The sequence below is a fragment of the Bombus bifarius genome, unplaced genomic scaffold (genome assembly GCF_011952205.1).
Source record: "Bombus bifarius isolate JDL3187 unplaced genomic scaffold, Bbif_JDL3187 scf7180000008208, whole genome shotgun sequence".
Lineage (NCBI taxonomy): Eukaryota > Metazoa > Arthropoda > Insecta > Hymenoptera > Apidae > Bombus > Bombus bifarius.
In genome coordinates, this window is record NW_022884511.1 from 1,398,588 (window position 1) to 1,426,355 (window position 27,768).

Sequence of the window (27,768 nt, forward strand, 5' to 3'; positions counted from 1 at the left end):
CACGGTTTATATAGTATAATTATTTCAGTTCCCTCTACTTACAGTTTAATTTAAGTCGTATAATTTAATTTTAACATGTATCACTTTATTAGTTGGCAAGTTGATGGATCCATCTCTTACCCACATATGTTCCCGGGTCAGAAATCTCGTTGGTAAAAATACGAAATGTAAAAAGTAAAGAAAACATAACGAAATAAAATACGAAGGATAAGTACAACAGAACATTTTATAATGAATATTTTATCGATCCAACGCTCTAAAAATATCGCACGATAATTTTAATTATATCACAAGTTCTCAGTTAATAACATTCAGTTTATAGACATTTTAAGATGTCTCCGATCGTTAAAATGTTATGTATAAAATTCAGAAGAATAAAAGATATAGTCGCTCATGTTAACATAATCTTTAAATTTTGTATTTGATAACCTAAAAATCATAAACCTTAAGAATAATGGTCGTGCTCCAATTTCTTGTCCGTTACACTGCCTGTCTCTCTCAATCGTGTAACTTTATCCTCCATAATATTCTTATAAAAGCAGCTTTAAAAGGAGCAGAGACATTAAGTTTTTTCAGACATTTTAATCTATGTCATCTTTCTTCAGTATCCATAATAACTTTCCACCTTTTATTAACTTCAGCAATATCAGCAATATTTTTCTGCTCGGTTGCTAACTTTTGAAAAATCTCCCTTTATACCTGCTTTCTTCCTTCCGTTAAAAGAAGCTATCTATAGTAATGGGTATATTAAAAGTTGTTGACATTATCCGTTTTCTTTGATTAAGATAACAGAATAAAAGGTTACGAAAAAGAAAAAAAATATATACAGAAAGCAAGAAGGCTTTTACTTCGGAACAAGCTCGCGAGCTTTTCACTGCATCCTTTGTGTTATGCACGAGCTTTTAATCTTCGCTGTCGCAGGACATTATGGCTTGCTTTGCTTCTTTAATGCCCTGATTCGCGATGTTCATGCTGTTTACAATATAAAGTAATAATAAACATAATAGAGAGAATCTAACGCCCAACACAGATGCCAAAATTAACATATTGATTGAGAAAAACCTTTTCATAGTCCACTAACAGTTTTTCGGAAACATTCCTCCCACGTTTCATAAGTGTTCTAATATTTATAGACGGAGGTGTAAGTGACGCTAGAAAGTATGGTACCTGTAAACTAGTAGCATTCTAAAAACAGGAGCAAACGGAAATTGCGACCGATAAAACAGAGCTGTGGCCATGGCTTCATGACTGTTCGTTAATTTGCGACCTCGATGAAGTATCTTTCGTAATTTGCGTAGAAAAACAGGCAAAATGAAAGAAGTGAGAATCGGTCTTCTATACGTATAACAGTGTATTACATTGATGCCAGAAACACGCGGTGTCACACCGGGACGCTGGTATAAAGTTGTCGCGAACAATGCACATCCGATTTCCGGCAGCCATTCACTGCGAGGAATTCGGTCGCGTTAAACTGTACGGTTAGTTGATCGACCGATTAACGCTCGACGATGGTTTCACGGGCAGCCACGTAATGAGTTATCGCAACTTGATAGTTCATAAAATTGATTGTGTCGATTGATCGGCTCTCGATTGTCCCTAAAGTTTCGACGACGTCCGTTCGCTCGTTCGCTGTGTGTATTTCGTTTTAATTGCGAGAACGAGAAGCGAAACGGTGAAAACGTGTTCACGATGTAATTATTTTAATTTTGAGCGCGAAATTGCGAAATGGAAACCGATGACAGGACGATTGAACGGATGAAAGGAACTACGGTTGAGAGCTGGCAATTGAAAATTGACGATTGACCAGTAATTGGAGACCACAGGAGAAGAATATAATTCACATCGTGTTTTTGTTTTTTATCCCTTTAACGATCAAACGCTTAAATCGTTAGCCGAAAATTCTGAATGTGATATACAGTGGCGAACAAGCATAACACGATGAAATATTTGAAATTTGGTCGATGAGTTACCTTATCTTCTCCAATTACTAGGTTAAGTACAAAAACGGAATATTAGAATGTAGAATTGGTTTCGTCGAACTGAGATAGAGTAAGACCTGGGACAGAAATTAGGATGAAATTATGGTTAAATTAGAATAGGGTCAGGTTGTAATTGATAATAAATAGAAGTTGAATCGACGCTACGTTCAGGAATACATGTAGCTCTCCATCTTTTTCAAGCAGAATAAAAGATTTTTTTTTTTTTATTTATTTATTTACCTTTTTACAATTTGTCCAGTAGGACAAAATTTGGTAAAATATTATAGCTTAGTGATATAGTATTATAACATGTGGATGGCTACCCGCAGTGGGATACCATCTTCGAATTTGATTGATTTATTTCTTTAATTATCTCAGATAATACGTGTTTGTTAGGTTTTGTCCTTTGTGAGATGTGTTGGGTGTTTCCTTTTTAATCTTCTTTTTATGCTTGATGTGTCGACCGTTTCTGCTGCCAGCCGGTTTGGGTGCGTTGCTATTCTTTCTCCGTGCCTTCTTGCACTTTTGTTAATCTCCTCCTTGACCGTTGGTATTCCCAGGTCTTTCCGAATGTCCTCGTTCCTAACGTACCATGGCGCGTTTACTATTGTTCTGAGTATTTTCGATTGCGTTGCCTCTATTTTGGTTATATGGCTCATTGCAAGTAGAATAAAAGATGGCAAACAGAAATTGGATTTGGACAATCAATATATCGATAGTAAAAGAAGACAAAATGAAATTATAATTGTGCTTAGAGATTTTAATTTAACTATAACTGTTGCGAATTTACGCCACCGGAAGATATATTCGTTACATTTTTGCCAAAGTAAATAAAATAATACGAATCAATCGCGACGTATCAAATTAATTAATTATAAGCTAATCGCCTGAGAAAATGTTCTATATCGTCCGAATTGTAGGTATAGTCACCAGAATTTTCCAGTATCCGTATAATTAGCGCGATTAACGTACGCAATTACGCGTCTAGCAAATGATTGATTGATACTACGTCTATTATACCGAGCTCCTTAATTAGGACTCGTTACAGAAACATGTCATTTCGATATTTAACCTTTCGTTCGCGCGTGTTTCGCATCGCTCATAAATGAAGTGAGACATTAAAATTTTTCACTTCTTGTAACTAGCGGGGAAAAACGACTTATCGTGTTCTTTCGTAGTTTTCATATAATCTCTTTTTACAAATAATTATAAGGATATAATGGGTAATTTTATTTAATCTCGTCACGAATTTTTATGCAATTTCATCAAGCTTCGTCAAACTCATTTAAATTAATTACATTGTCCACCAGAATCTCTCGGTTTCTGGCCGCTGACGTTGCAGTTAAATATCATCACTCTCGTTAAAGAGCTTTCGGATTTAATGTTATTAAATTTTTAATTAACAACTCCATTATCTTTCAGCTTCTCATTTACACCTTAAACGTTCGTTCAAACTCACTGTAATTTATTCATTTAATCCTCATTGTAGACAGATCATAGCAAAATTGATATTGATCCTGCTACGGCAGTCCAATTTTTCAATCTTAATGTGTGCATAATGCATAAATATATTACATACCGCTTGCATTATTATCCAGGAATGTATTACGTATATTTATGTATAAAATATTTACATAGGTACTCATTACAGATCAGTCATTCTAACGTTAACTGGGACTTACAGTAAACATAAAAACTTGCTAAATTTCTTTGAACTCTTTGATGTAGTAAAAATTCGGAAGCCGAGAATATGTGAAAGAATCGATCGAAAACAAGCGTCACTACACGAGCAATTCTAGGAGCGCGATAAGCTACGTTCGCCAAGTTCCCTGAGAGGCGTCGCGTTTAATAAAAGGACGGGCCTATGGCATTTTCGAGGGTGTCGCTGTACGTGAAATTTCGTTACATAGTCCGTGTTCCCCTGTCGTGGCCGAGAATGTGCTGGCTGCAAATGAGGACTGACATGAACCTGCATCGTTCGACGTTGCACTGACAGAGATGAAAGCTTGCACCCGTGATTTACGTTGAAACGACCGAGATTTTTTAACGAGCTTCTTTCTTTTTTAAAGATAATAATGGAAGATTTTTAAAACTTACGTTATGGTTATCTTAAAAGATCTTTTTAATAACTTTTACCGATATTCTGACCACTTGAATATAAAAACTAACTGATTCAGTTTTTTAACTAGAAATTGAATGATTAATATACGGGTAACAAATTAACTATAGTATTCCCAGAATTTCAGCGGTTTAACAAACTCGAACGAAAGTGCCTCCACTTCGACCCTAATGTTATTCTAGAAACTCTCGTCTTGGTGAGAGTACCACGAACCGTTGCTAGACACGAAAGAACATCGAGCCTAACAAGAAAAATCGAAATGAGACGCGCGTGGTCCACGATAAGTGGACACCAAACAACGTCGAAGCAAGGGACCGGCTCGTAGAATAGAATAAATCACACTCACCCACGTGGAACGCGATGAGGTGTCGTAATTCAGGATCGACTCCGAGTCTTGACCGCCTGGATACGTCCTGGTAGCCGAGCTTTTGAAGAAATTGGTCCTGTATTTCGAGTGGTTTCTCCTGAGAAGCCAATCTCCTTCCGGACTCGCCTCCGTACTGAAAAACGAGCGTAATCTCTTAATGGATCTTATTATCGGCTCGTGCGGCAAATACAATCTCTGATCTAGCTTACATAAAAAGAAACGTAATCTCGTTTGTAAAGGATGAAGTGAAATTTGTAGCACAAAAGCGGATAATTCCTTGTGGAAAGGAGAAATCATAAGTAACGTTTCTTATGGGCAGCAAAATAAATAAGTCGAAGATGATAAATTCTTTAAACGATAGTTATTGCTCCATAATAAAATTTAAAAAATACATTTTTATCGTATTATGAAATTTTATCATAGCTCTGGTAAATAATAAAATCGTCCTGAATCTTCTGATTTACAATTTTTTTAATTAAATTGCCTTCCATTAAAAAAATAATAAAATATCCAGATATTTTTGAACAGTGCAGTGTACACGGTAGAATTGATTAATTCTATTTCCTCGTAGTTCAAATATCGAAGCTGGCGAAAAACTATATCCAGAGATAAATACGATAGATAGGAGCTGTTTAAAAAAAAGAGGAAGAAAGGAAATTTCGGCTGGTATTTTTCATTTGCCCTCAGTCTGGCAACGTCGCAGCGTTTCGTCACGAACGACGAGTTTTCGCGTGTTTCCGCGTAAATCTTCCTAACTTAATTAAGCCGAACGCGCTAGCTGGCCACGTTCCATCTTAATTTCGACAACGAGGCTTGCGATGTTATTCGAAAGCTCACGATATTCCACGGCCGTGAATTTTCCGGATCGAAGCTGCGCTTTCCTTTCATCTTCGGTAATTAAAAAACATTTCAACCTGACGTGGTCGGGTTTTACCACGCGCTCGATTCGTACGTTAGTTTGAAAACACTAATGATAACCACGGTGCGGTACATCAAAACTTCCATAACAGATGGATGACTGAACTCTTTTATTCCCGGAGTAGTTTGTGATTAGTTCGTTAACTCGTTGCTAATAACAAAGGGTGTGTGCTTTTGTTTGAAAACTGAAACGAAATGCTATTGTAATGAACACGTGTTATTTTATTACTCGTTACTTCGACATCTTTCAAATTTCAACGATTTTATTTCGTCTGAAATTTCAGTTGCCCTTTTTCCACTCGAGAACTTTTTTTTAACGAGAATATAAAATAATAGCCAGTTAAATTTGAAATCTATCTCTAACAATTATCGACGTGAACAGAAAATATACATTTGTACGTTAAAGTATCGAGTTCTATATTTAATCAATCGCTTAATATTAATTTTCCTAATAAGCATGGCGAGAGAATTGTGCACCAACGAATTCACTCGGTTCGTTCGCCTCGTCATAAAATTCTAGTAACGAAACTCTTCATCAAAATAACATAAACAACCTGCCGTCACATTCGCTCTGACATTATCAAATTCTCAAACGCCCAGTATCCACTCACGTCGATCGAAAACCCATTAAACATCCAATTCGAACGCCAAACCTTTCGAACAATCCCAATTCGAACTGCAGCATCGTGCCGCGCGTTGCTGTTTACGATTTCCGTTTTACTACTTCCTGTGGCCGGGCAACGGGATCGAAATTGCCAGTAATCCATGGCTCAGCGATCGCTACTCACGATCGAAGCGCGTTATCGACCAATAGGGAACGATAACGCGGTCACAAAATTTTAAGGATTCCAATTCGAAATACCAAAAGGATACCAACGTGAAATGTTGGTAGGGGATGTTCTGAACTGATGGAAACATTTTTGATGTTAGCACATTCGCGGCTGACGGTTCTGACGCCAGAGCCTTGGCTAAACGCTGCCTACAATTTCTATAAGTTTAGAGTTGATAGCCACAAAATTCTGTTATCAAAATGCGAGTGAATTTAAAAGTATTGTTTTATTATATCACGATTTGAATTCCTGTTGCAAATAGGTCCGTTTTTTTTTCATCCAGATACGATAACTGAAAAATATATGTCTCTTATTTTATCTTCCGCTCTCGATTCTTCTGAATCCGCAGTGAAGAAGCTGCAGATGCGATTTCCCGCTCATACGATGTGTATAACTGTCTATGTGTATAGAATACGGAATTCCAACAAAAAGCGCGTTGAGGTATTGAAAGACTGGATACTATACGGTACATTGTGTAGCGAAGTAAAGCCAATAAATTAATAATCAATTTGCATTCTTTGGCCAACTGCGTAGGGGATTAGCTGTATTGCGAAACTATATCGTAAAATTATCTCAATTCCCATTGCGTGGAAATTCCTTTTTGAGGTGAACGATATGCTGAAAACCGTTAAATATGGTAATTTGGAGGCAACTGAAAAAAAATTTACGCAATGACGCGAATTCATGTCAGCGGAAACCAAAAACAGAATCTAAAATGACGCGAATTCGCATTAGCGGTAACTGAAAACAGAATTCGAAATGACGTGAATTCACGTTAACGGTAGTGAATGTATTAATGCGAGCAGTGACTCGTAATAAAGGAACATTCTTATAACTCTACCAAACAGCGCAAGTAGTTTCAGTATGTTCACCCCTCGAAATCACCATTTTCGCGAATTTGATTTGATGCTTCAAGCATCCAGGTGGCGAGTTGTAAAGTTTTCGATCCAGAACCGTCTGTAAGACAAGGTTCTCATAAGAAACCGCTTCGTCGGGTGGTCGAAAGGAGTTTTCAGCGTCGCGTCAATCGAGAAGTTTCTGGTTCTCCTTGGAAAAAGTCCAGCTTTGACCAAACAGTCTTTTACCCGCAATCAGCCAAACTTCCTCGGAAGTTTGATCATTTTGCATCACATAGCGACGAGCTTAATCGTCTTTTTTCTAGACTTTCCTTCTCTCAGGTTTTTTCCTTCCTTTTTGATTCCTCTGTAAATCGATACGTCTTTCCTAGAAACTTTTATTTTTTTTTTTAAGTACGTTTAATTGATTGTCTCGGGTAATTGGGAATGTAGAGAAAGCTGGTTGAAGCTTGTTAAGATATATCGAGCGGTTCTAGCAATTTTGAAGATTAATTCATCTTGTGGTCAGAATACAAGCGACGTGAGTTGCGATAAATCAATTTAAGATTTAATCTGCTGTCTTACAATATCAAAATTATGGATCCCATAAAACGAAGGCAGTTTGTATCTAAGATGAATGTTAACTTGACTTTACTTTCAGCTCACATAGTTCTAGATTAGTGAATGCAAGTCGTCGCCATTGTTCGCTATCGTCCACAAAAATACTAAAACAATTATTTATTGCGCAAATCTTCAGGCTTCGTAAATAACAATAAATCCGTGATTAAACGTCTCATCGGTAATCTCCATTTCTTGCTTCCCACTCATAAAAGCAAAAAAAAAGAAAGAAAAGAAAAGAAGAAAATAAAAAGAAAGAAACGAAGAAATAATCCCGTTGCAGGTAATAATTTCTATTTTTTAATACGGAAATATCTCGAGAAAGTTTATTTGTTGAATTATTAAAAAATAATCGACCGCGAATGTTACAGCGAACGTCGTTTCGTTCAGCGTAATTAAAATATTCCGTTGCTGCGCCACGTTTTTCCATTACGATTTTGAACATTAACACGTGTTCAACACGAAAGTACGTATGTTCGTGGATCGCTCTGCAATTACCCGCCACGTAGAATTACGTCGTTTAGTTTTTGTTTCGACGGAAACGTTCGCAGTATCGGGATTCCGGATTCATTTTGGCGAAATATGGCTAGGTCTAGATTTATTGGCGCGAATTTCGTTGGACGGCATAGGTTTTCAAAACGAAGTAAAAAATTAAGGGGTAACATTTTTTTGCTTTTTCGTTCTTCAAAGCGATCAAACGGTGTATGTAGCTTGGATTTTTCTTGCATGTTCGATTCATTTTAGAACATATATTTTACATTTATATTCGATACATTTTCGATGTGATTAAAAAAAAAAAAGAAAATTATACTTTATGAATAATTAATTAAATAAAGCGATAAATTTATGTCTTCTAAACTGATCTCGAATTTTAGTATCATTATATCCGATCACTATGCCGATGATTTTACAATCCGTGCGAGAACTCGTTCAACGAAAATTTCCTCCCTATTAAAATTGTTAAAGATTAATCATTTCAATTTCCGGAACGTTCAACATTCGTACCGTGATGTAAATAAATTAAATTCACGAGTCACTCGGAAGCGCAAAAACGGGGTTGCCGACTAAACGTCAAACCTGATGATGAAACAACGGTTAATAACGCAGGCAATGCCGTGTAAACGTCACCGAGAAGTACGAACAGACGCGTGTACAGTCTACAATGTACATAAATGGCGTCTACAGAGAGACAGTGGGTCGGCCGCTGCAATATCTTCGAGATTATTTCCTTTGGCGTAAGTTCCGCCATCCAATGTAACTTCCTGCGGATCCTCTCTATTTAGAGGAAATCAGGAAAGCTGGCCATATTTCGGACGTTCTATAAAAGGGCCTCGTTTTGTTCGAAGGAAATGATCGTTCTTGATGAGAATTTCGGCGCGATGTACGATTAAAGTGTTATTAACACTTTGACGGCCACGCTGAAATCACATGTTTCGCTCAGGACGCCATGGGAGCCAATTTTTATTATTCAAGGCATATAATGGCAAAATAATAATAAATTGATGATGTAAAACAACATTCTTCCTTAATGGACTGTTTATCTTATTGGTTACGGTGGTATTGGTGGTCACGGGTGACCACCGTGGCGCTTTGGTAATAGTTGATAGCGACATATTATAACAAGGCTTCGTTTATTTCAACAAACCATTCGTATTCGTTATTTCGTCGTAAGCAAAACATCCAGAATATATTGTTGAAATGTGTAGAAGATATTAGTAAACAGTATTTGCTTATTCTATATGTCCCAAACCGGCTGGCAGCGGAAACGGTCGGCGCATTAAACATAGAAAGAAGATTAAGAAGGAAACACCCAACAGATCTCACAAAGGACATAACCTAACAAACAAACACTCACCACACTAAAGAAATAAATCAATCAAATTCGAAGATGGTATCCCACTGGGGCTAGCCATCCACATGTTATATTATTATGCCACTAAGCTATAATATTTTACCAAATGTCCTACTGGACAAATTGTAAAATGTAAATAAATAAATAAAAAAAAGAAAATATATTGACCAACGTGGCAGTCAAAGTGTTAAGTAAATTTGTAGCGACAAAGTTGTAGCTGCAGTTCTTCAGTTGGCTTCTCTTATTCGCAAGTTTACGAAGTTTCGATTCTAATGGGACGCTGTTAATGTTTGTAGAAATGAGAATCGATGAGCAGATACTGAGAATTCGTGACACAGAAATTCACTAACATACTCGGTTTGTTGGAAAAGTAACGATATTGTTTTACAGTCTGAAATTGGCAATGTTGATTAAAAACAAATAAACACAAGTTTCTGAATCTGTTAGCAGCTCCACCGTCGTATTAGCGACATTCCTATGAAACTACTACTAAGTTCTACTACTAACTACTACTATAAGTTCGAAATAAGATTCTCTCAAAAGATTGGACGCGCAAGAACCTCCGTTCTCGAAGAATCTCATCTGCAAAGCTAGCGAAATATCGTAAGCGATCTTCTCTAGAAAGGAGTCGCTATTCTATCAGTCGATGGCTTATCAATCGATTCGATTCCACCAGACGATTTTTCTGTCAGCTCGGAAACGCATTGTCCTCCGGAAGCGATCAAGCTACCGCCTGATATCTCCGAGGCTTTCCTTGCGAACGAAAACAAATGGGTTGCAAAATTTTCTTTACCACCTTTATGGGCAAATGGAGCTCTCTGAGGAAAATGAGACATTGTTTCCATTAAAAGTATCGTTTCAGTATCTATATGTCGGGTGAACATTAGAATTTAAGGCGCGTAACGATTCTTCATTTGAATTAGCCATCGTTTTACGAAACAGAGATTATATTTACGCAAATATGCAAGATTTTACAAAATATTATGAATAATGAGTTTAATGAATGATAAGATTAACAAACGATAAGTTTAACTAATGATTAGATTAAAGAATAATAAGTTTAACGAATAATAATAGTAACGAATAATAAACTTAACGAATAATGAGATTAACAATTAATAGGTTTTACGAATAATGAATTTAATTAACGCTATTAACAATGTTCCTGGGTTCAAACGAATCCACGGTCAACGGGATAACTCTTTACTATGCGTAGAATAATTTTAAACACAAAGGAATACGATTTGCTGAGACACTCGGTAAACTGCTCGATGTATCACTTTCCAAGGCGATCACACGAATGAATATCTGATGAAAATCTTTTTCGCCGTACGACTGCATTTGTTTGTTATATGCTCACTGGAGGCATCGAGAAGGTTCCAATCGCCGTTGTTAGGCAGTTTCTGCCAAGAGTTTGTTGTATACTCTTTGGAAGCATCGAGAAAGATCCAAACGCCGTTGCTAGGCAGTTTCTGTCTGGAGTTTGATTCCTAATACAACGTGTGTCCCATTATATCGACATCTCCAAAGTACAATTCTATGTGATTTCTAGGGAGAACAATACAACCGATCCACACCTTCGTCAGGCAAAATGTTTATCCCGTGACCGTGGCTACGTTCGGCGACCAGTTGTCACCTCGAACCCACTTTCGCTATCACAAATATCAAACAATTACAAATGACAACAATTGCTTAAATACAGCTATGATAAAATCTAGGCTAAAGCATTAGAAGACTTTCCCAAAATTGCAAAGGGAAGGCTCCGGTTTTCCTTTCATCTCCGACATATATATAAGTTTATGTATAGAATTGTGACGCATTATAAAATATGTGTTCATATGTTTTACATCTTTCATATGTTTAACATTTTCAGGGTCGAATTCAGCTTGAAAATTCTCGTCAACCTATCGGAATTTTATTTTTGTTCGATAGAAATGACGTTATCGATCCACATGAGAGAAACTGGGCTACTTGTTGTCCCCAGAGACTTGCATGTAATTAACAAAACTCATTATGAGCATCCATCGTTTATGTATATGTAGACAATTTATCGCTGTAATTTCGTTCGTTTCGAAAATACGAAATACTTCGAAACAGTGTTTTTAAAATTCGTTGGGTGTAGATAAATTATAACGGGATAGTTTCAGATTTGCAGTATAGTTAAATAAATGATCGCAGAACTGCAAACGCTCTTCCAAATGTGTGACGTTTTATTTTCTGCAGAAAGCACAGAGTTCATTGCTCGTTTATTATAAATCAAAGTTGAATATATTCAATTTTTTCTTTTTTTTGCATTCTAACTTGCCACATGTAGCAATAAAGAAAACGTATTTTTTCATTGAACTTCTTCCAACGACAATTTTTCCATTTAAAAATGGCGAAGATATATCTTCCCTTTATAGAGAGCTAAATAAAAACTTGGATGCTACCTTGTTCGCGAGCAACAATTTACGAGCTGTCGCGTTTAACGAGTACTCTTTACGGGCGAGTCGTTATTTAACGATTGCTGCTGCACAGGAACGAAGCTACACCCTGTTTCCCAGTCTATTCAACCCTTTTTATATGGCTAACATCGACGAAAGAAAAGGAAAAGAGTGCTGGAGAGAGAAAGGAACGAAGGAATATTCCGTTTAATGGTCCGCGATAAAGCCACGATCGCTTCGTCAAAAAGCACTTTACGCTTGGCCAGGTGTCCGGCAACTTTACGATTTTTATGAAAGCTCTAAGCTGGACACGGCCGCAGTTTATATTTATTTATGGCATGGTCGAGCCGCAGCGCGAATTCGTCGTTTTCGACTTTACACTCAAATCCACTTTCCCGGGAAATCGTACGTCCAATTTCTCTGCTCTTTTTTCCCCGAACTTTATGGGCTGAAACTGCTACTTTTTTCTCCTTTTGCTTTTTCCTTTTTTTTTTACTCCCCATTTTCGATTTATTTACTTAGTTTTTCCTTTTTTTTTTGTTTGTAGAATACAACGTTTGAAAGATATACGGTTACACGAAACGAAATTTCTTGCGTAGATTTTGGACTGCGATTTGTTTGCAAATAAGTTTCCCCTGGGAAAATATATTTTCCGGGCGAAAAAATGGAGCTGATATAAGCTAATAATACATATATCTAACATTAAATGGCACATGAAAAATGAACTGAAGGCGCTATCAAGTATTCTACCCTTAACTACAACGCGTCAACAAAATTCCACTTTTTATTTCCATCTTTTATTTTCTCATTTTTTTTTCTCATTCATCTGCAAAATGAATTAAAATCCCCGTTCTTTGCTATCACGATCCACTCAACATTAATCTCTAAACTCGAATGTACACAAATTCCCTCAAAAACCCTCTGCTACTACACATCCCTGGAACTTGTTTGGTCTTCAAAAGGGTGGCATGAACACGGGTAAATCGTGTAATCGCTCTTTTGTAGCACAGCTGTGAACTTTCATTGTCGATTCGTTTGTGTACGGATCAAAACTCGCGAAAATTTCGTAGTACCGTTTCCAGCAGGCGTATTGCGACAGAAAATAAAATAAAAAGAAAGAGGGAAGGGGAGAGTTGAAAAGGATTGCAACGCCTGAAAATGCTCTAATCGTGATCCTTTAATCCTCTTAGTGGAGGAACGCGAAAAGAAACGGCGAAAAATTTATTACGTGTTTTACGTTGAAATAATATCGAGACTGATGAGTGCTGGGGAGGAGACGACTCGCAAAAACTTCCGATGAATCGGATTTCTGCACATGTCTTTTTTCTTCTGTCTTTTTCAAGCTGAAATTGCGACGAAACAAAGAAGTTCTTTCAAAGCGTCATTCGCGAAAACTCGCGACAGTCACGCCGATTTTTATTGGATTAATTAAACAGTATCTGGCGAGCAACGAGTAGCGTAACATGGCATGATCTAATGCGCGGTAATGAAGCTGCCGATAACGAAAAATGGATTTCGAGATATGGGGACGGTTAATTGGAAGATGTTCGCTGTTAATTTTTTGGTCGATGGAAATATTCGAGGACCCCTCCGGATTATCGATAATCGAGCTGCTCGTTAACCCGAATTCAGCTGAGTTTTGCCGTGGGTGCTGTATCACGTTTGGATTTGGATTTGCTGGACTTTAGGATCCTGTCAGGTATTTTTTAAGTACGATCTTTTTTCATTTCTCGTACGAAGAATTAGCTTGCGAACAATAAATAATAACTCTAATACATATATCTCAGCGTAATATCAGATAACGATAATATTAAGCTCATCCTTTATTCGTTGTACGCGAAAAATTCCTTCCCATCGTTTCATTCTGCGCAACAATATGCTCGATAATTCTATAACTAAACGATCGAAAGAACCGATTCATCTGGTCTACGCAGGTCAATATTCATCCGCTATTTTTTAATTTAATTTATTTTTGTTGAGATTGACTGTATGAATTTGTAATAAAAAGATATATTGAAATATGTATAGGTATAATGTATGCTGATCCAGATTCTCACTCTTACAGTGTTACAATACAATAGGAAGAATGATAGGGAGCACGCTCATATATTTATAGCAAAGGACATTACCAGAAAGTTAACCTTGGTGTGTAGCTCTAGCTGAAGGCTACAAGAAACAGCAATAGATATCTGCTTATAGCTCTTTTGTTTCTAGACCTTGTAACCCAAAACCAAATGTATATTTAGGGGCACAATAATATGGACCTTTCCTTATGTTACGCCATGCGGCTTGCCATAGATCATATTCTTAACTGTCGGTCGCGGCACTATAATGTCGCGGACGGATCGTCGCGGCTGCCCGGCAAATAAACATTGTAGTGGCAAGCGCATGGTTCATTAAGCGGAGCGACCTCCAGAGGCGTCGATTCGTGGCCGTTATTTTATCTAACGTAAACGAATGTGGCGTGATCCGAACGTAGTGGGGGTCGCCTTCCAGAAAAAACCAACAAATCGAAGGGCGGGCAGAACGTTTCGAGAAGCCAAACAGTCAATACATATCTTATATCGCGCATTACGTAGTTACATTTCTTTTGTTGTTCCATTTATATCTTTCTAATTAATAAGTTGTTGAAATAAACGTTAATTTATTAGTGTTAACACAGTGCTATATTCATTAAACCACCTCTGTTATCCTAAACGAAACAGGGGAACGACTATTTCGCGGCGTCGATTAACATGATCGTAGCGAGAATTTACAACTCTCGTTGACGTGCTATCTCGCGATCACGTCTCTCCGCGAACGGTCGTAACACCTTATTTCGAATTTTTTGTTTCACTAAATTCTATTCTCTTCGTAACAACGGTCTCCATGTCACGGATATACAAAAGAAAAGGTGTAGAGTTGTTCTTGAAGTAATTACTTCAACAATTTTGTAATGTAATAAAATTATATATAATAAGATTTCGAGGAACAAAAACCAGAAATATCGAGCAACATTGAAGCATACCACATTTATCCGCCTTTAGTCGCATCATCGCCGTTCCTTAACGGAGATTCGCCGGGTTCTTTTTATCTGCTGCACAAAACACGGCCACGAGAGGATTTAATAATTATCGGGATTTCATCAGCGAAAATAGTGGAATGAAACGGACGGTATGGTTCCCCATTTAACCATCGGTCTATCCCGTGGCGGATACTTAAATGAACCGCTTTCAATCCCGCGGCAGAATCTAAATCGAGCATTCGTCTGGAATTTTCCTGACGCTGAAGAGCCGACGACGCGGCTCGGATATTTTTAAGGTCATTTGTTATCCGGATTAAGCGTTGAAAAGCGTCCTTCTCGCTTCTTGTTTCCGTCGAAGCGTAGGTTCGTTCTTTGCACGAAGACGGATGAAAGGTCTTCCCTACCGTCCAATCGTCTAAATTAGCAAGGAATGTTCTCATCGGACAGCTGATTACGTTGGAATTAAGGTGAATGGCAGAAGATAGAGAGCATAGTTTTGAAGTTTCATATTAGTTATTGGATTTCTGGCTGGATCTCACATTCATTCTCAAGATTAATATTTTGGATGATTATTTTACAGAATTCCTGTGATTCATGCATCTTGTTGTTTTTAAAACATACTACAGAAATATTTTACCATTAATACTTTCTATAATCGTTTTTTGCTTTGTACCTTTGGTTTTTTACAGGTCGACTTTATTTCCTTTATTTGCTCAATGTCTGCTGTCATTTTAAGCCGGAAAAACAAATTCCCTGTATCAGTTTATGGTGTTTTGCGTGCGAAATTTCGTTCCATTTGCTGGAACCGGCAGTGCAGTGTTACGAATTATATCGTCATAGAAAATAATGCAGAATCGGTTCAACATTGAACGTACGCGCTGTACGAACACTTTTAGCGATTTTTTAATTGCGATATGCGCCCGAAACTCGGTACCGGAACGAGCTTTCAACTCGATATTTTAAATGTTAACGACCGTCGAAATATAATTTTTACTCTCTGTGCAATTACAAACGGCTGTTACGATATTGTTTCAAAGTGTTTCTCGTTCTAGATAATATTTTCGGTCGAAATCTGCGTTATGTAACATGCAATATTGCATAAAAGAACAGTTTTTTTTATTAGAAATTTTGTTCTCCCTGTAGTTTTCGCTGTCCTCGATAAAGAACGTAAAATTCAGAATTTAAAAAGTATGAAATTTGGAGAGAAATAATTTTGGAAATAATTTGGAAATGATATTTACTCTTTAACATTAATTAAAACTGAATACTTTACATAAATCTATTCTATTCTATTATGGTCCTTCATTTAAGAAGCCTTTCAAGGGCAGAACGTATAATGACTGTTCGTATTAAAGTCACAATCAAAGACGTAACTCGTATCTGCCATAGCGTAGTGTTCCTCATTGTGCACATTGTTCCTACGTACTGACAGATGAGCTTGACGTATCAAGCTTTGACAAGATTTGCATTCAAGGCCTGAAATTCTATGAATTACAGGTTTCCGATACCAAAATCTTGCATTAATTTCGAATATAGAGGTATTCATATGGTTTCTAGAGAAATTACAATTTCGTATATTTCATCAGTTATCTGGTTAAGATCTTTTTAGAAATTTTGGGAAATTCTTTCTAATAAATGAACGTGTATATTTCTTAATAATATATTCTGAAATTTATCTAACAATGAATAAGACGCTAATAAATTTGCAATAACACAATGTTTGCTTGTTTGCAAAGGCTTTCAAAGAAACTGGCGCGTAATATTACGTTTCTGATCGCTACAATCAGTAATTAGCATATATTAACGTGTACACAATTTTATCCATCAGGAAACTTAGCTAACATTAATATGTTCGTAATTATACTAATTAAGACCGTTAGCGCACAGAAGCACACAAACGTTTATATACTACTGCACAGATTAGAAACTCCGGTACGTATACGTTTATACCTTTTACACGCGTATTTTCACTATCGCAACTAATTTATTAACGATCAACCGTAAAAAATAATGTCAAACAATCTCGTAATCAATTTCAGTTAAAATATGTTCGACAGTTGCCACGTGAATCCACGTTCATAAACAAGGTATCAATCATTTTTCAAACTTAACAAAATCAAGCTTCGATGAAAACTGAGGTATTTCAAAAATATTCATTGTTTATTAGTTTGTCTCTGCAAAATTAAAATTTTTCGCGTAAGTACTCAATGTTGAAAATATCCTAAATACATTTTCAGTTCATTTAAGCACGATTACCTTCAAGGAAGTATAGAAAATTGTTTTATTTGCTGGTTAAATCCGAGCTAAAATTAAATAAATTAAGAAGTAACGCGTTTTTGAGCGAGTGGAACGGATCAGGCTTACTGGTATATATTTGACGAGAGATAGAACGTGATTTCATGCGAACGAAGCCAAATCCGTTGCAATGAATCGCGATTCGAGCTTAATCGCGTGTTTCTATTGATTACACGCTCGTCCATAACGTCGACGAACAACAATTTAAACGAGAAAGCGTTTCCGATGGAAATATTGTGATAGTTGGAGAAATCGGCGCGAAATATTCGTCCGACGGATACGCGTTCACGCTTCGAATGATTAAATTCATATATTAGTTGCGCCCGACTAATTTTACGCTAATTGTTTCATCAAAGTGGAATAATTGTTGGAATAAGTGGGAATAATTTGACTGTTTTTGATTTAATTTGTACAAATTATATAAAAAAGTGCATGTGCGAAGATATAAAATTTAACGAAGGAATTTGCTTCCATATTACGATTCGTTTCCTGGAACAAGTGCTTCGTAAATTGTACATATTGTATAATAGAGAAAAGGATGTTTCTATAAATCAAATACGTACTTGACATTATTTTCTTATCTTTGTTATTTTTTACACTTCCGAACTAGATGAATTCTCGAAAGTCCTTCTAGTTGCGGCAAATTGCTGGAATTCGAGTAAGACGGATACGTAAACCCGTGTGAACTTGTTCGCCCCTTATGTAATTAAACACCTGTTCGAAGCATGAACCGGTCACTCACGTGTTACGAACTGCCTGACTTCCTTGCCATAGTTTCTCAGATCGGGGACACCTGTTTCAACGGTGCTCTCAAACGCAACAGCTGCCCGGGAAAGTCGTTCGCATACCGTTCCGTACTCTAATGAATTTCTCGTGGAAGCTAAAGACGTTGTCGAGATACCAAAGTTTGATCATACGTCATCGATTAGACATGATATATGTAAGCCTTCCTATACTATAATGTAGACAGCTTTAAGACCCGTTCGAGTTTAAGCCTCTTTTAACCTACTAACTGACTAGAATATTGATATTTAATTTTCTCAATAAAGATATTTTCATATTCCTTGTTCCTCTTCCTCCTAGTCTTCAAATATGAATATCATACACAACAAGAACTTAGAGAATCAGAGATTGTCTTAATTTTTTCAATATGACGTAACAGTCTTAAGAGAAAATAGAAGAAGAACAGATGAAACAAAAACACGAAAATTCATTATTATTGCGGCCGTCTGTACAGACGTAAGCAGCGAGTTTGACTTCAAGTAGCCGACAGTATCCAGCTGGGGGGTTTCTTTTAAGAGGAACGCCTGCTATTTAAGTCTGAACCTGCTTTGATTATTGGCGCGTACCTCGTTATCTTTGAGAAGCCAACTTGCGTCCTACTCATTATACAGCATCGGGCAAAGGGTTGGAAGGAAAGTTCGGGTGAAACGTACACGCGAAATCGGTTTGCCCGGATGAGAATAGCAAGTTAAGTCGAAAGCAACTCCCTTAGCCCCGGTACATCCCCTTTCTAGCTACGTTCTGATCCAACGTCACCTTTGTTTCTGTGTATCAAAGAGGTGGCCTGTTTTATTACGCGAAACAATGCACGATGCTCTTCAGAAGGATTGAAAGCAAAAATTGTCTCGATTTTTTGAGCTTCTATTTTAAGAGAGAGATATTTTTCATAATTGAAAAAGATTGAAAGAGATAGCGACCGAAAGATATCGATTTTGGATTAAGATGTAATGTAAGTACGTTTCAGTGAGTTTGCCGTTACAGTCCTTACAATGAGACGCCTTTCTGAACGTCTCACTGACTCTTTAAGTTTACTCAATATCTGGTTTAACGTGACCTAAAATGCAGGCAGACTATATTACTGAGTATCGGAGATTCGGAACGATCACGTTTCCAATATACATATTACTCGGCAAATGTATAAAAAGGAGGTTAATAAAAGCAACTCGAATCAACATTGGTTTACAAATATTATCTCTGTTTCAAGCATTATGCCTCCAAATGGCAAATCTACATTTTGCAAGAATATACATCGATTAATTACTCTAAATACTGTTAATATCAAATTTTGTTTAAACAATGAAAGTAAAAGAAATTTTATACAGCACAGCTTTGTTTTATACAAACAATATTAAAATGGTACAAAATTCTCAATCGCTTTAACTACTCGAAAGTTTGAGTCGCCAAATTTCGTCATTAAAATTATTAAATTATTCAAACTACTAAAACCTCCAAAAGGACAGTTTACAGAACGCGTCAACAAAACGCTATTGACAGCTTCCAAGAAATGTTATTAATTCTGTGTCTTGTTCATCTGTCAAAATATCAGAGCTAAAATTCTGAAATCTCTAAATATTCCATAGTCATTCACATCAGGCATTCAAAAGTTCCTCCTCGTTCATAGTTCTCAAATATGAAAATTACTTTCACCCCTCGATTCCGCTCTACGACTAAGAACGTGTAATGTTGCACATCATACATACACACATAAGCTACGCTTATCTTTCTTTCATCAAAAGGAAACGATAACTCTTTACCCTTTCTAAGGACGACGAAACGAAATCGCCTCGCTCAGATCCCTTCAGAAAGACCTTGCGGTGTGCCAGGATTTCCGGTCCGCCCGCTGTCGCAGACGTCGTTAATGCTCGAGCACGCGATAAAGCCCGCGGTGATATTCCGTTGAAACCCCTTCGCATTTTTTCCCCCGTATTTTTCTCCTTTTTCACGTCTCCTTCTCTGGGTTCTTAACTGTAGATATCGTTCCTTTTTTCAATTCCTTTCATTTTTCTTCTTGCCACCCACGTCTTCGCTTCCCCTTCTTAAATCGCGCTTTTTTATCACGTTTCCTCTAACCAGAGCTTGAACATTCTCATTTGACAGCCTGTCATATTCTTTTCTTACATTTTTTTTAAGAGCGTAACGCGATACCATTTCTATGTCTATTATTGTTTACGCGTGCGATTGGAATTTTTTTGGAATTTCGGCTACATGCGAGCGAAGCACATTGTTGTGTATGGTTGGCGAGATTTTTACCGTACGATTTCTTAGTCTGCAATTCAAGACTAAATTTGTTTTGAGGTAAGACACTTTTCATAAGCGAAATAAGAAAATATTCCTAGTGTGAAATACTGCGTGACTCAGCTTCAAACACGTTCGAACTTCGTTAGAAAGTATCCAAATTACTGAGAAATGAACTCCTCTTAACAACTCACCAACTCTTTTTTACCTCAGACGAACTAAACCATCCTCATCTTCTTCCGACTTGGTTCGACTTTCAAACCGAACAAAAAAGAAGAAAAGAAAAAGAAAAAACATTTCAATTTCGAGTAAACATCATCCAACGACGTCGCAAAGACGTCGACAACTCCGTCGTCGTACCAGTTCCTCATTAGCATGTCTGCCCCTCTCGTTAACCCGAGCGGTCGCGCAACCTTTGCGTCGTAAATCAAATGAATAATTAGCCGCGGAAGTTCGGGGCCGCTTACCTGTATAAACAGAGACAAGTCGTCGCCTAACAGCATGTCCCTGCAGACGTCTCTAGCGGTGGTATCCAGAGTGAGATAGACGAGGCTGCTCTCGATCCCGGTGTGTATCCTGACCCAACCACTTCCGCCGGTGACATCTACACCGACACCGGAGTCCCAAGAGGAATTAAAGGTCTCTTGGAGTCCGGCCACTTTCGGGTTGGTCAGCTCTGACAACGAGCCGCTACTGTTTTGCATGAAGTCATCGAAGCTGTCCCTCTTTTTCTTCTCTTCGTTCTTCGAGTCCTCGACTCGAGTCATTCCTCCTTCTATTTTTTCACGATCAAATTTATCGATAGTCTCGTCGAGATTTTCCAGAATCTTGTGAGCCGTCTGATCGATAGCCTGGCTACGTTTCTCCTCTCGAGACCTATCATCAGTCTGATCGATTCCAGCCGCACGCTCGGTCTCCGTTTCGTCCCGATCTATCGCCTCTTTCGACGTGCTCGTCCCACCTCGATCGTCCCCGTTTGCCAACTCGATTCTCGTTTCGTTAGAGCGATCGCTGTAGGTTTCTGGATACAATCTGGAGTTCCCTAGACAATCGGTGTCATCGTTGATCGTGCCGTCTACGTGCTTTTTCGAGTCTTCCTGACCATCGTCGTCCTCGATCGGGTAAAAAACACTCTTCCTTTCCTCGTTTCGTCTTGATCTACTACCGTATTCGGTCCTCGTAGCCGTTCGCCTATCCTTATCGTCGTTGATCTCGCAGAAACCCGGTTTCGGAGCCATGATGAAGTTCTCATTATCGCGAAGGATTCTCGATTTCGACAGCGTTTTCGTCGATCGTTTCTTGTCCAACGCGTCGAGTCTATGATCCTTCGAGACAGTCAATTTCTCGCAGTGATCCTTGGAGAAGGTGAACTTGTCGATGTCCAGCTTGCGCTGCGTCAACAGATCTTGACACGATCTCTGAATTACGCATTCTGTTTTTGTTCTTCCCTTTCGTCTGGCTTCCGCGTATACGTAGTCCTCTTTTCGCGGCTCCTTTTCTTCCTTCAAGGACGACCGACTTCTGCCACTCTGCTCTTTCGTGGTACTTTTAGACAGAGTATCCTTCGCCTCTTTCAAATGATTCTTGAACCTAGACTTCTGCTGAAACCGCTCGTAGTTCGCTAGGATCTTCTGGTTCAGCTCGTGAATCAGCTCCAGCCTCTTGGAAATCGAGTCGTTAGTTTTGTCAACCTTTTTCCTGCCCCACTTCCCATTTACGCTCTCGTCTTCGTCGTTTTTCCCGCACTTCTGCGACTTGGTCCCAGTAGACAGCTGTCGCCTCTGCTTCGTCGATTTCCTGGACCCAGCAGTCCCCTCGCTGGGGATTCCTATTTCATACTTCGAGTCGCTTTTGATCACGTTCTCTTCTTCCTCCTCCTCCCCTGGACGCTCGATCACATCCACATCGATCGACCACGAGTCTTTCCGTCTCTTCTCCGCCTCCGGCTGAAATCCCGATACGTTCATGAACTGTAGACTTGTCTTGCCGATTTTCCCATTCTCACGGCGCTCTTGCTTATCGACCATCACCTGTCTGCCGTTGGTCTCCGGCTTCTTCCGATTTCCACTCAATTCTATTCCTTTCTTCGCGTCCGGCCGAACCTCCAGCCCTGGACTGGATCCACTGCTCAGGCTGATTCTCTCGTTCAATTCCCAATTGATCGACGCCTTACCTTTTGTATCGACCACGTTTCGACTAACTATCGGGCACAGACCGAGCTTCTGATTCAGGTCTTGCTGGGGAATCGGTTGGTTGGCTGTGTTTACGTTTAGTCGAACCTTCAGTCCCCTAGTCGAAGACAATCTGCGGGATCTCCTAAGCTTGTTTGACGCAGTACTGCCTGGGGATCCGCTCGCTATCACCATTTTGATTGCGGATCATTCCTCTATTGTATGGGAGGTTGACTCTACTGGATAATGAGATTAAGACCGTATCTTGTGATTGATTAACCGAGTTATGGGTTGGATTGTTTGATTCTGAAGGGATGTCTCGGTGGTTCTGAATCGGGCTTCATGGTCGTAGGATGGTCGTTGTCGGAGTGAGTGGTGTTGACAAATGGTCTTTATGCGAGTGTCTCTTGATATTGGGTTCTATCTGAAAGAATAGAATGAATTGGTTGCAGTGTTTGAAATAATTAAAGAGCAAAGCTTTTGCCTTAAATATCTTTTGTTTTAAATGTTCTGTCAATTATATGTTTAATAGATTAATTATAAATGATATATAGTTAAGTATTTACCATAGTGTAAAATTATGAATTTCGATGGGAATGATTAATTATTGAATGTTAGCGAGGATGAATTTCTATCATTATTTTTCGAGTCATATTTATATTTAAAATTCCTGTAAGAACGAACTAAATTTGGACGACAACATGTCACTTCCAATATAGAGACGCATTGAATCATGAATACATGAAATTTCATATCAAAGAAAAATTTCCGCTCAGCTTCCTGATACGAAACATTCGAATATGGCACGATTCAATCGGGAGTATTCTACGATTCGTAACACTGACGTAGAGATAGATAGGGCGAGTGTCCTTGAAGCTAGTATAAATTTGCGGATGCGGCGATAAACGAATCCCTGTCGGTGAGCCCGACGATAGATAAATAGAAAGCAAGATACGTGATTTGAACGAGCAAGCTCGACACGTTTCCTTCGCCGCTCCCTTCTGTGCGCCTTGCACAACTTCCCGGTTATATGTACATATATGTATCTGTATTTCGGGCAATTGTGTGAAATGTAATTTTCCGAAGGTACGGTCGACGCTTTTGGTCGCCGATATCACGAAGAAAATGAGAAAAATCGATCTAGTATAACCGATGTCGCTTTTGTTCGTGCAGTGAGGAAAATTTATAATTAATTACAAAAATATCGAAACTACGATTTTGCATCGTAGCATCATAGCGTAGCTTTCAACATTATAAAACACGTCTGATAAAAACGATACTGATTTGTTGTATAATATAGGTTATACGATATCAACGAGGAAAGTATGAAAGAAGAAAAATCTTGTGACGACAATTCTTAACGAAGAACCGAGGAATCGACATCAACGGGAACAAAGGAATTGTTCGACGAAGCAAAGTTTCGCCGATTGGTCTCTGTTTAATTGGAAACGCGAAAGGTCTTCTTTTTTTTGAGTTCACTTCTGGCTCGTCCGCAAGCAATTTCTCTCGAGATACATCGACAAAAACGTATTCCATCGTTGTACGCTGTTCTACATTTACTGTACATTATGTGTGCTATGTAAAACATTCTGAAATGTCATTAGCGCTATAATAAGGTAAGGATATTATGCTCACACTGGTAAAGTTTAAGATAGATTAAAAAATGTACGTATTTATTATAAAAATACACTTCATAGAAATCGTAGAAATATTTAAGTAGTCAGTTATTTATTATATTAATAAGCCTCGATATACAAATGTAGTAAGATAAACATCCGCAGCCTACTTATTACAGCACTAACGAAGCTCTAAAAAGTTTCGCATAACGCAAGTAATGTATTCACAAAACTTTCTTATGGTACATGTTCAAGTAATTTCATGAGTCACTGTATATCAGCGTTAACGAGACACGGAGAAAAACGCCCCTAACCTAAGGGAAACGAGAAACAAACACAGTCTGCGGTTTTAAGAAGTTTCTTCTGTACGAAGAACAAGAGAATTCCTCTCGTTGCGTCTTTTTTTCCGCGGTTCAACTGAGCTACGGCGATTTGATAAATACTTAGAAGACAATGACACGAATTACCATTGTTCCCATGCCGGGAGAATGACTGTCTGTATTCGAGGAAACTTATTGCTCGGGCATGGTCAGTCATTAATTTCAATTGTTGGATGTGAAACGCTAATTTCATACCGTCTTCTCGTGGAAATACTTCCTCGGATGAAACGTCGACAATTGCTTTGCCTCCCGATAAGTTTCTTTCGTGTAAAGTTTAAAAAGTCAATGGAAATTCCCTTTTCGAAAAAATGGAATCTATTTAATGAACAAACTGAAGAAAAAAGTTGAATAGAAAAATATTCAAAATATCAAATAAATTATATTCCTATTAGAATGTAAATTTAACAATTATATGCAATTATATTCTTCTAGTAAGGACAAATAAGTGCAAGTAAACTGATATGATCGACAGATCCAACGTTAAATAAACCTCAATTTCATTTAGTGTTCTATCTCTAAAAATACACAATTATACAAAATTATTTTCTGGAGGATTCCATTTGCCTCACCTTCAACGCACATTAGCGAGATAAACGATTGAATCTCTATTTTATCGAATTCTCGTATTTTTCATCGGTTTAACGAAGTCCATCAGAGAATCTTCTTATCTCAATCCCTTAATATCATTAAATTCGTTGATACGCAGGATTACTCTCGATTTAACAAACATGAAGACTCGAGAGCGATAATTCTAGTTCCGTGTTTGCGCGTGTTTGAACAGCCACCGCAGTATCGCAGCTTCAAATATTATCGAACAAATATTTCCCATCGTATCGTTCTAATGCGTTGTAGAATTCATTATCGATTCATTGTCCTCGACTACATCGGCTGTGCATTGGCGGATCTTCGAGATCAATTTTGTTTCGAACAAACTAACGAAGCAAAATATAATCGATTTGCGATAATGAAACAGCGGATATTTATGCAAATCCATATCGTCGTAGAGTTTTGCTTAGAAATTTTAACTGTGTTAATGAAATCGGAGGTGCTAATGAATTGGATACGCGAATGGAAGTGAAATTTGTTAAAAAATTGGAATTTTCTGCTAAAATGTAATATGTATCCATTGTGCATTTTTGGTTGTTTGAAAATTGTAAATTTGTGAAGAAACGATGAAGAAACAACGTTTGCATTAGGGAGTATTTTTGTTTACTGATGCAATCATAATTCAGTATGCTTCTCTACGACACGTAGAGCACGAATTTTGCATTTGCTTTAATATGCAATTCAAGTCCTTTAATACGAGACATTCATGGAGAAATGTTCATGTGAAGTAATAATCATGTGCGTTAATAAACGAATGCCTTGAATTTTCATGCATTCATCACGAAAGTCAATACGTAATATTCATCTGATTCCTATTATTTTCATTCTTCGCGAATCAATTGAAAGCTTCGTCGATATCTCGATTGAAAAGAGAATGGGAATCACATCATCATCGAACAAAACTAGATCAGTAAATTAAATTTTAATTACCCTCTCATTTTCTCTATAATTCTTGTCATAATTATAACACTCTCGTCATCAAATGAAAGTCACGAAAGGGAGCAAAATAATTCAACGCATTGCCTATTTAGATTGCACAAAATATACTTTCGAATACAAGTTAATTTTACGACATACAACATGTTAAACAATACAACATTTTAAATCGTTTGGTATTCTAAAGTAATATTTGAAACTCGTACTACGAAGTCTTGGTACAAAGTTTACATACGTAGTTTTCGTCCAACCGTCGTAAGCAAGGAAAGAAATTAAGAATTCCTTATGTCAACGTCGAACGATTCCGGGCATGTGGAAGTACCAACATGACGCATCCACGCACACATGGAATACTAAATAACATGGAGCACGATCAAACTAACGAACGAAGCTATCCTTCATACGAGACTAGGATTTCTTTCATACGTTCATTCAGAATGCAAAATACTTGACACAAATATCGATCAACACTTACATCGTCTGTACTAGCCGGCACACAAAGCAACTCCACCTGCTCGTGCTCTTCTGATAACAAAAGACACTCGAAACGCACTTCGTTCCACTTTCACAGTCAGCAAGGATGCAAGAAAAAATCTCACCGTTGATGTTCAATCTTTCATCATCGTCGATTCGTAAGTGTTTCAAAATCTCGCTAGAGGCAATCAGATTACTATGTAGGGTGGTCGAGGTTTTTCTTGGTGTTCAGGCTGTCGCATCAAGTGTCAACAGGACCTAATTACATAACAGCACTAGCAATTGCCTGAGTCGACGTCATCGATCGAACTTAATTACATACGTCACGATACCGATTATCGCACGCGTCACCTAACTACTAATCAAACTAGCAACCTCCAGTAATCTCTACGCAAATACGTCCAAGTACCACTACGTTATAAAGGTGGTTATAAAAGGCAACATATAAAAGCTTGCTATCATCACAAAATCAACCTATCATCAACCAGTCATTGATCAAAATTCGAAACACTCATTAACGTAATACTTTCATAATCCTTAACCGATTTCAAAAAGCACATGTCTAATTGCATCGAATTTCCTGTTCAAGGGTTCACTATCCTCACCAATTAAAATTCAAAACTCGCAATTATGGAAACATCACATATACATAATTTTATTGAAAGATTCACTATCGTCACAAAACCAATCCATATCCAACGTCACCAACCAAACTTCGGAACTCGCGATCTAAAACACCTTGGAACGACACGAGTCGCGACACGGGCGTACGTAGCGAACGATCGCGGCCACTGGCCAGCTTTCAGGATCGTCGTCGACATCATGAATATATCGCCCGGCCACCTGTCTGTCTCTTCTACCTGTTGACCACGTTGTACGATGTTCGTACAACGTCCACTGGTTGAACAAAGAAAGGGAAAGGGACAATGAAACACGGAAGAGGGGAGGCTAACGCGCTAGACGAGGACGAACGATGGATTAAGGGAGTAAGAGATGAAAAAAAAAGACTAATAGGAAGGGGGAATCTGAAAGTACGAAGAAGAGGTGCGTCGGACGAAGGACAGAGAAAAATAGGAAAGAGAGAGGGAGGGAGGGAGAGAGAGAGAGAGAGAGAGAGAGGAGTTTGAGAGAAGGAAAGAGTCTCGTCTCTTTTCCACGTGCTCATTTCACGTGGTTTACGAGAAAGAGGAGAAGGGAGACGATTCTTCCAGCTGTCGACCCTCGTTCTGGGGAACCATTGCAGAAGAATGATGCACTTCCGCCCCTTGATACACTTTTCTTTCCGTTCCAATGCCTCGAATTAATTTTGGCCCCGTTTCACCTGAA

General features: G+C 38.1%; 1 protein-coding gene across 1 annotated transcript; it reads right to left on the reverse strand.

The window, feature by feature from the left end:
• Positions 1-391: 391 nt before the first annotated feature.
• On the reverse strand, positions 392-22,848 carry LOC117210652. Its single transcript, XM_033453863.1, has 3 exons — positions 20,727-22,848; positions 4,445-4,598; positions 392-429 (listed from the first exon to the last, which is right to left on the reverse strand). The coding sequence occupies exons 1-3, from the start codon at positions 22,623-22,625 to the stop codon at positions 392-394; spliced, it is 2,091 nt and encodes a 696-aa protein (XP_033309754.1). The 5' UTR covers positions 22,626-22,848.
• Positions 22,849-27,768: the final 4,920 nt, after the last annotated feature.